This window comes from Malus domestica, chromosome 17, assembly GCF_042453785.1.
Source record: "Malus domestica chromosome 17, GDT2T_hap1".
NCBI classification, from domain to species: Eukaryota; Viridiplantae; Streptophyta; class Magnoliopsida; order Rosales; family Rosaceae; genus Malus; species Malus domestica.
In genome coordinates this window covers 26,536,405-26,546,561 of record NC_091677.1, presented here as the reverse complement: position 1 = coordinate 26,546,561, position 10,157 = coordinate 26,536,405, and the positions used below count along the sequence as shown (strand labels likewise).

At 37.7% G+C, this 10,157-nt stretch overlaps 2 protein-coding genes across 2 annotated transcripts; both read left to right on the top strand.

Annotated features, from left to right (window-relative positions):
- Positions 1-252: 252 nt before the first annotated feature.
- LOC103436071 (glycerol kinase) lies at positions 253-4,091 on the top strand. The gene is made up of 5 exons (XM_008374479.4): positions 253-755; positions 844-1,065; positions 1,733-2,699; positions 3,441-3,687; positions 3,773-4,091. The coding sequence occupies exons 1-4, from the start codon at positions 598-600 to the stop codon at positions 3,684-3,686; spliced, it is 1,593 nt and encodes a 530-aa protein (XP_008372701.1). The 5' UTR covers positions 253-597; the 3' UTR covers position 3,687; positions 3,773-4,091.
- A 5,166-nt stretch (positions 4,092-9,257) lies between these two features.
- LOC103436070 (VQ motif-containing protein 11) lies at positions 9,258-9,857 on the top strand. Its single transcript, XM_008374478.4, has one exon. The coding sequence runs from the start codon at positions 9,258-9,260 to the stop codon at positions 9,855-9,857; it is 600 nt and encodes a 199-aa protein (XP_008372700.2).
- The last annotated feature ends 300 nt before the right edge of the window (positions 9,858-10,157 follow it).

The following is a 10,157-nucleotide window of genomic DNA, read 5'->3' as shown; positions in this document are numbered from 1 at the left end:
AAAGATCCATGTGTCATCTCCATAATTTTGTTGATTATTTTTATCGCCACAATACATGTTTATCATTAGCATGATACACTACCATAACATTACAAGCAAAAGTTTGAACGTGAGATGCATCACAACATTAGTCAGAGAGTCCCGTGGATGTGGAGAAGGGTGCGCACCAAGTCAAGAGCGTGCCGACAATCACAAGAAAAAGCGCGTCACAAAATCAAAAGAGGCGCCATATTTGCCGATGGCGGTCAAAGTAGTTAACGAAACCAACTACCTCCGAGTCCGGAAATGAAACTACATCACACAAACTTAAAACCTCGAACTCTCCGCCAATAAAGAAGCTCTCTACTAAAATTTCAAAATCCCAAACAAAAATCCAAAATTTTCTCTCTGTATTTCCAGGGTTCATTTCATCAATCTTATCCAACCAATACAATCTTTGTAATTTTTTAATTTGACCCCATTAATGGTGGTTGGATAAACTTTGTCCACAATCCCAAGAAACCATTTCTCCCAAAATCCTCTCTCTTTCTGTTCGTTCTCTTCCTCTTCATAAATCCAGAACAAAAGTTTGGATCTTTGGAGCTTGCAGAAACAAAAATGTCGAAAAAACCGGAGGACTCGAAAAAACCAGATGAAGTGTTGATTGGGTCGATTGACCAAGGCACCACCAGCACCAGATTCATAATCTACGACCGTTCGGCCCGCGCTATTGGGTCCCACCAGGTCGAGTTCACTCAGTTCTACCCGGAAGCCGGGTAAGCAAATCAGTCAATCAAAACTCTATTTGTTTTTCACTTTTTCTTTGAAATATGATGTTTTCCTGAATTGGGTTTTTTGGGGCAGGTGGGTCGAGCATGATGCGATGGAGATATTGGAGAGTGTGAGAGTGTGCATGGCGAAGGCGCTGGACAAGGCCACAGCTGATGGGCACAACGTGGACAGTGGGCTCAAGGCCATAGGGTTGACCAATCAGAGAGAGACAACTCTGGTTTGGAGCAAATCCACTGGATGTCCTCTCTACAATGCTATTGTTTGGATGGATGTCCGTACCAGTTCTATTTGCAGGTACTGCTTTCACAATTTCATTGTTTTTTCATGTCTGCAATTGTTTACATTTTGAAATCAGGATCTGCAAATGTGATTTCTCAATTGGGTTTCACTGATCCTGAATTGGAATTTTGTTATTTTTTGGATTTGGATGGATATTGATAGTGTTTTTGTTTGGTCAATGGACGAACATTGATAATTAAGATATAATTCTGTACTGATTTTCCTGCTAATGGTGTATTTTCGTTTATTAGTACAATACCCTTTTCTTCGATGATTTCAATGATAGGTGGGTTTCCTAGATTTTCAAATTTTGATTCCTGCTCATTTGATTGGGTTATTTATAGAGAAGATTGAAGCATTGATCCCGGAGTTTGGTCCAATTGGAGCTTTGTCCGTAAACTAAAAATCCGTTGAAATTTCCATGCACGGTTAAGGATTTAAAGGCACAATAAGGACGGAAGTTTTACCCAAAAGAACTATATTGCTCCACATTGTGACAAGTTCAGGACCAATGTTCCAATTTCCCCTTATTTGTATTTTAAGTTTGGCGTGAATGTTTTTTTATGATCGATCCTTTCCATGTTTGGTTTTTTAGAAAATTTCAATTCGCCGGCTGTTCACCTCATTTAAGATTTGAGGAGCTGTCTTATGATTGTAAGTTTTCTGATTATTTTGGTTACAGAAAATTGGAGAAAGAATTATCTGGGGGAAGAACTCATTTTGTGGAAACATGTGGTTTGCCCATAAGCACCTATTTCAGTGCATTGAAGCTGCTCTGGCTGTTGGAAAATGTGGATAAGGTGAAAAAGGCTGTGCAATCAGGGGATGCTCTCTTTGGAACTATAGACACTTGGTTAATCTGGAATTTAACCGGTGGTGTCAAGGGAGGGATACATGTCACTGATGTCTCAAATGCATCGCGGACTATGCTTATGAATCTCAAGACCCTTGAGTGGGATAGTACCACATTGAAAACGTTAGGAATTCCAGCTCAAATTCTGCCCAAAATTGTCAGTAACTCTGAGGTTATTGGAAAAATTAACACAGGATGGCCAATCACTGGAGTCCCAATCTCTGGATGTCTCGGTGATCAACATGCAGCAATGTTAGGGCAAGCTTGCAGGAGAGGAGAGGCCAAAAGCACTTATGGGACGGGGGCTTTCATCCTTCTCAACACTGGTGAAGAGATAATTCAGTCAACGCATGGGCTTCTAAGCACTTTGGCATTCAAACTTGGCCCTAAAGCTCCGACAAATTATGCTCTGGAGGGATCGATTGCTATTGCTGGAGCTGCAGTTCAGTGGCTTAGAGACAGTCTTGGGATCATTAAGAGCGCGAGTGAGATTGAGGATTTGGCTTTACAGGTTGAGTCCACAGGTGGAGTTTATTTTGTGCCAGCCTTCAATGGATTATTTGCTCCGTGGTGGCGTGATGATGCTCGTGGGGTTTGCATTGGTATTACAAGGTTTACGAACAAGGCTCACATTTGTCGAGCAGTGCTAGAGAGTATGTGTTTCCAGGTCAAAGATGTGTTGGATTCAATGCACAAAGATGCTGGGGAGAAGGGAGAGGTTAAGAACGAGAAGGGGGAATTCCTGCTCAGAGTGGATGGTGGTGCTACTGTTAATACCCTTCTAATGCAGATTCAGGTTCGGGCCTTTTTTCATATTTTATGCTATAACTTGCAGTATGTAGTTCAGTTTTAATCAAATCCACCGATTGAGCCACATATTCTTTCCTTTTCATTCTTCTTGTTTCTAGTTTACAAGCCTTCTCTTTGTTCCCTCTTTAGTTCTTGAACCATCCATGAAAATATTTGTTTTTGTATCTTTCTATTACCTTGGCAATTGTGGTTTCCTTGGCATCCTCTTAGCATGTTGTCCTCATGTCAAAATAGCCATTAGTTGTGTAATCCAACAATTGCTGGTGAAAATACATATTTGACATTTCTTCAGTACGTCAGATAATGGAGAAGTTCAGTTCTTTCCACTCATTCCTTTACCAACAAACCATCCTCGGCTTTCCTTACGGAATTATATATATTACTATTGCTTGATATGAAAACATGCGAAGACTGCAATTTTGCTTCTACATACTTAGTAAAGAGTGTTCAACTACATTTGTTTGTATAAAGAAGTTTGAAAATACATATTCGTTGCTCATAATTTTTATGACAAACATGTAAAAGGAGTAGATATCTTTGCCTTACCCCCATCTCCTTGAACGAAATGCCAGTGGACATCGTGTTTATTAAATAATTTTTATGAAATACAGATCAGAAAAAAGAAAAAAGGTGTTCCTACATTGCTATATGATCTTCCTCGTGTATTGTGAAACCGTTTCGTATTCTGTTAATGATTGAATTTACTCTTTGTTTTGTTGTTCTGTAGGCGGACCTGTTGGGGAGCCCAGTGGTAAGACCAGCTGACATTGAGACAACAGCTCTTGGAGCAGCCTATGCTGCTGGATTAGCTGTTGGTGTTTGGAGCGAAAAGGAGATTTTCGCTTGTGAAGAGAGGACTAAGAGTTCCACCATTTTCCGTCCAAAATTAGATGAAGAGTTGAGGAAGAAGAAGCTGGACTCATGGTTCAAGGCTATTTCAAGAACCTTTGACTTGGCCGATCTTTCGCTTTGATGTACTCTTCTCACTTCCTTTACCTTAAAAGTTTTCTGTCTTCCTTTCTTGCTTAGCTTTGGGATGATGGGTTCTCCCTTGCGCAGATTTCCATAGGACATATGGGAGCAAAATAAATCGCAACTCGAGGATCAATTCTTTGTTTGCACCAAATGCAGGAATATCTTGCCCCTGACAATCTGCTCTTGACAATACATGGTTCGTCGATTGATATGTTCTTCCATGTCCCTCCCAGTCGTCTCTTTCAGCGATTTGATTTTCTCAAATCCATCTGATGCATAGTTTGGCTGCAGAGAAATAATGTCAATGGTTTTCTTAAGTGGAGGTCTCGTTTGTTTGGTATAATACAGTACTGTGATATGTATGTATACAAATTTCAGAATAAAAAGCAGTCATTAGTCCCAAGTGCTTTTGGCAACCACTTATGTGCCTATATTAAGCGCACATAATTGCTCTTTCTTTTAAAATACGCTTTAAGTGCTTTTCAAACCTGAAAACATTTTCACAAAAAATATTCCAAACGAATGTTAAATTAGTTCTCAACCCACTCATCATCTGCAATGATACTGTCCTCTACATGCATAACACATGGTTCAATTGATTAAATTGTTCCCCCGGCAATCATCTACCATGCTTTCTGGGAATCCAAACAGATGACATATATATATGATAGGTGACCTTTTGACTTTGCAGAAGGATAATGTAGATATATTGTTCTCTGGTGATTGAGGAGTATCAAACTCTAAAGCAGCCGTCGTCGAATCTCCACCGTTGATAGTCACCAATGGCCACGGACTCGACAAGTGTTCGGTCTGTGGTTAATAAGAAATAACAGGGAACCTAGCTAATGAAAATAGTAGCATATATGCTTAAGGGAAGAGAATAAGCACAATTTTTAAGGTTATCTGGAACTTAGAAAGCTGAAATGCTATCAATTTGAAGCATAAATCTTTATAAAGGAAGAGGATCCGGTCCAGTTCTCTCCCATCAAAAGTCCAGGATTAAGTGATTCGGACCGTTGAAATTTGATCCAACGGTTACAAATAAGAAGTCCCTCTAAAAGTTATAATAATAATTAGCCGTTGGATCAAAATTCAACTGTCCCGGATCACTTGATCCTAGACCCTTGATAGGAGAGATCCGGACATGATCATCTTCCCTTTATAAAGACCAAAAGAGAAAAGGAATATAGCTTTAGTAGTCCTTTTACAAACGCACCAGTCAAATTTAACCCTACTCTGAAAATGTAATCTTTTTCTAGCCCTCTTTAAATACAATTATGTGATAAAAACTATACTCAAAACTTACCACGTGACAAATTTTGAGTGATGGATAGTGTCACTCAGCACAATCTAGTGGTAAGTTTAAGCCCCAATGTCCACATAAGTGTTTTTGTTCCAAATCTCTTTCCCTAAACACTTTTGTTTGTGTTGCAACCCTATATCTTTCTCGCATCGTGCCAATTTACCAATAGATTGTGTTGAGTGACACAGTGGGTAATTTTTGACAAAAAACCAACAATAACATTTGGTGTATTTTTTGTTGAAGAATAACCTTGGACATATAACAAAATAATATATAGTTAGTATGTGACAGGTTCAACAATACTATTATACCGAGTAAAAAACCTTACAACTGGTAATAGATGGTTAAGTTAGAGATAATATCAGTGAGACATGATGTTAAATCAAATCATTTTTAGTGTAAATTAAATAATTAGGCTATGAGTTTTCTAAATTAAATAATAAACCAACACCTAATTTTCAACCCATTATATTAACTTTAAACAAAATATTAATAACATCAATGGGTTTGGCAACCAAGCAGAATGAGCCCCCTTGGATTATATCTTTGTTGCTTTCCGATACTGGACAAAGTCTCTCATCTTTTTGTTCCCCTTTTATCATCACTTGTAATCTTTTGTCCAGTTTTTTCAATGAATGAAATCTCTTTTCACTGGTTCACACTCCAAGCCAACAAGCTTTCCAAGTTTACGGGACTAAGAGGAACGTTTATCGTATGCAGTCTTATCTTTATTTTGCAAAAAAACTGTTTTCACAATTCGAACCGGTGACCTTTCGGTCACAAAGCAAAAACTTTTTCATTACACGAAAGCTTGTCTCTAAATATATTATATTATACATTTGAACATAGGAAAATAAGAAATTGCAAGATTTCGTTAAAATTGTTCGTTTGGAAATTTTCCGAAAAGGTTGAATCGATCATCAGAAGAAGAATTAGGCCAAAAATTAGGACACCTTATGGGAAAATAAAACTGCCATTGAAGAGAAGCAAATGAAAGATTTTTATAATAATTCTCGTAGAATCGAGAATGAAGTTTTCATTATGTACATACCAGATCATAAATTAGTAATCGCATCCAATCTAAAAAAAAATTCAATTCTTTCGAACTTTCTTTTTTTTGAAAAGAAGCAACTTTTCCATTACACGAAGGCTCGCCTCTAAATATATTATATTATATATGTAGGAAATTGTTATTAGCATTCCAAAAATCTCATTTGGCACTCCAAACTTTCTATAATTAGAAAGAAAAATACAATTGTAGAGACTATAAAATGAAATTTTTGAAGTGCTAATAATAATTATATATATATATTGTAATATTTGGCTCAGGTGTAAAAACCGTGCCCAAACAGTTGCAACAATGGTACATTCATCAAATTTGTTTTTTTGGCTAGAAAACTATCTTTCCACTTTCCATGTATGTAACAGTAACATAAATATCAAACTGAACTATCGATCCCATGTCGTTGAAATTCTCAATCAATCAACTATTTTCTTGCTTGTTAATTTGGCATTCATATGAAGGGGAAATTGAAGTAGAAAATAGGAAAGAAAATTTAGAAGTGGGAGAGCGGAGAGGGAGTAGAAATTGAGCAAATTAGGAGGTTGGCAGGGAAGACTTCCACTAAAACACGAAAACTACAAACGTCAAAAAGTACACAAGACAAAACCAACCCAACAAGGCAATCCACAAACCGCGTACAGAGGAGGAAGAAGAGTGAAGTAAACAAACTAGAATACTGAAATCATCGTTCAGATGACTCACATGAATTAGATTTACAGTCACGTAACGTTTTAGATCAATAATATATTATTATGTGTAAAATTTTTATCAAAATTATATGCTATTGAATCACGATAGGATAACACGAACTTGTTTAATGTCAGTTACACCAAAACGAAGTCAAAAGAAAGAACGGAAAATTATAGAGAAGGCTGTAACAAACGTTATTATTTTTGCCTAAATGTCAAAGGGGAAACTTCACGCAAACAACCAAGAAACCTCAGAGACCAGGAGGAGAAACAAATTTAGGTACAAAATCCAATAATTTAATAAAAAATAAAATTTAAAAGAAAAAGAAGAAGCTATTTCTGAGGGTCTGAGAGAGGGCTGAGGCATCAGACAGACTGCATAGTCTCTCCTCGTTTCTTGTTTCAATGCCTCGCTGACCTCCATGATTCATCATTCAATGCCAGCTAGCCCCCTTCGTTACATTTATCACCTTCAAAACAATTTCAAATTCAAAACACTACACTTGCTTGGTCACGAGGGAAATGCGATTAGATCAACTCTCATATCAGATATGATCAAATGAGATTAGTTGTAACAAGAATACAACTAGAAAAATCGCATGTTTATATGACAAATGATTTACGAATAATCAGACGATCTTACTTAAGTTGAAATTATTCTTCTTTTATCTCAACGTTATTAACTTTCAATCACTACGGGATAGCTCAGTGGTTGGGACGAATTCCAGTATTCCATACAGTACGTTCTAAGTTCAATTTTTAGTGCTGGTAAATCTCATAATGGTTGTCAAGGAAGGTTGAAATGCCCTTGTGAATTTTTTCGACCTCCGAAAAGATGGACCGCCGTGATGAAGCCACTAACAGGTACTCATTTTAAGAAAAAAAAAACATTATTAACTTTTTATTTACTTAGCCCAATTCCTTGTTAATTAACCACAATTATCGTTGTTAATTATGACAAAGTGTATTTGTCTTTCCGCTAATTATGAACATCATAAAATAGTCCAATGGCTCGTTAATTGACCACAATTATCATTGTTGTTAATTATGACATAGTGTATTTGTCTTTCTGCTAATTATGAACATCATAAAGTCGCATTATGCTTGTGCTTCACTTTATGGGAAGCTTGGCAGAAGTTTCAAAAACGTACACAAAGCAAAGAAAGAGTGTGAGACCATCAAAAGTGGAGGCTTATCTCATTTATTATTCTTCATGTTGCTTCGATATTTGCTTTCCACAATTGCCATCCGGGATATGATATCTACACATATATTTTACTTTTCACGTGTTTTTTTAATTTTTGACTGTCGGATCAGATGAATTGAAAAAAATCAACGAAAAAAAATTAATAAATGATGTATGAGAAGTAAAATAAGATGTGTAAATAGCACATTCTTGCCACCCCTTTCCTTCTACGACCTCCAAATTTTCAAGTCTTCGTCAAACTCTTTACATATACATAGGTTGACAATTGTCTATTCTCCAATTGCCACATAAATTTCTACTCAAGAATTTGTCACGAGAAAAAAAAAAACAATGTAACACTTGTGTTACTCTACCGCCGATTAACTAAAATGAATCACATCCGTGATGCAGACCGCTTTTTAGGAATAAATAATTCTTTTTAGGGTATATTCATATTTTTAGTTCTTCTTGGGTTGAGGTTTTTTTTTTTTTTTTTTTTTTCAATGAAAACTAACTTTACTCCTAAATCTTTACATAATAGGAGGTGAGCATTTTCATATTCACTTAAGTAAAGTAATGAGCATTACTATCATTTAACGGTGAACAAAAATACTTTCCGAAATATTGAAGAAAAATTGCTAATCTAAGAGCAAATATTCTACTGTGGTTGGAACCAAAACTAGTATAATTGACTTTGAGCCCAAAAAAGTGAAAACGCGGAGTATTAGAAAATAGAAAATAAACTTACCCAACTGCATCACGTTCGTAGTGGGTTCCTTTCTCTCTCTTGCTTTCTGTCTGTAGCTGCCTAATTCACGAGAAATAAATTTATATTTTGGATTCTGCCTCTGACTTTCGCCGTATACCTGACATTTCCACCTCCCACCACCCCATAAAAAGTAAAAAGTAAATCAACTCACCGAGAAGAGATTTTTCAGTGTAATCGTTACACGAGATGATACATTACGTATCTTTATATATATATAATGAGTTATGTGTGTTAAAAAGTTAATAACTTAAAAATTAAAACTTTTCACTATTTGTATAAAAACACATAATGTATTATTTATGTTCCCATCACAACTAAAAATTTCTTCTCATGAACAACCCAGATAACTCATACAAAACAAATTCATACAAAAATATATAAAAACTAAATCAAAAGGCAATCTCTCTCTCTCTCTCTCTCTCTCTCTCTCTCTCTCTCTCAACCATGATAAAACCCCCACATTCGATGCCCCCCTCTTCGCGTTCTGTTTTTCATCCTTCTCTCTCTTCTCCCTTCCGCCCCCCCCCTCTCTCTCTAGAAATCCACTTTGGCTCTTACAATGGTCAACTCACCCACTTACGGGTCCGACCCCAACTCCCCCAACACAACTTACGTCCAAGCCGACCCCACAACTTTCCGGGCCGTCGTCCAAAGACTGACCGGAGCACCCGAAGACCCATCTGCCCCAAAGCTACCCCTCACCCTCCCCGCCCGCTACTCCACCCCCAAACCCCCCACCGCCACCGAAATGGGGCCCCGGCGACCGGCTTTCAAGCTCCACGAGCGCAGACACGCCACCAAGAAGCTCGAGCTCAGCCTCAACCTCAACACCGCCGCCGCAGCAACCCCATCATCCTCCTCGTGTGGGCCCTGCGGCAGGCTGCCCAGAGTGGGAGCAGGGTTTATGGGTTTTGGGAGCCATGAGATGGTGATGGCGTCGCCCGTTTCGACCCTGGATTTTCTGGGACGTGGGAGCCCGAGGACGCCGCCGGCGTCTCTGTGTGAAGAGGAAGATCGAGCCATTGCTGGGAAAGGGTTCTATTTGCACCCAAGTCCGCTAAGTGCACCCCGAGGGATGACTGACCACACTCCTGAGCTTTTGCCTCTGTTTCCTCTGCAATCTCCTAGAGATAGTCAAAACTCTTGTTCTTCCACTTAATTAATTAGCAACCCAACAATTTCTTTAATTTTTTTTTGTCTTGATTATGTTGTTAATGAAGTTGTTATAATCTTAATGATGGCTTATGGGTTTGGATATTTTTGAAAGTTTTTCTCGTAGTTTTTGTTGAGTTTCAAGTTGACTCCTAAAGTCTGAGCAGAAATTCCTTCCCACACACATCTTCGTGCAGCGTGCTTGTGATCGACTTTTCATGTTATGAATTCCTATGTCATAATATGTTATATTTTTGTCACTAAACTTACTTCTCATAGCTTTGCTAAATTTTAGACATGATTGTGT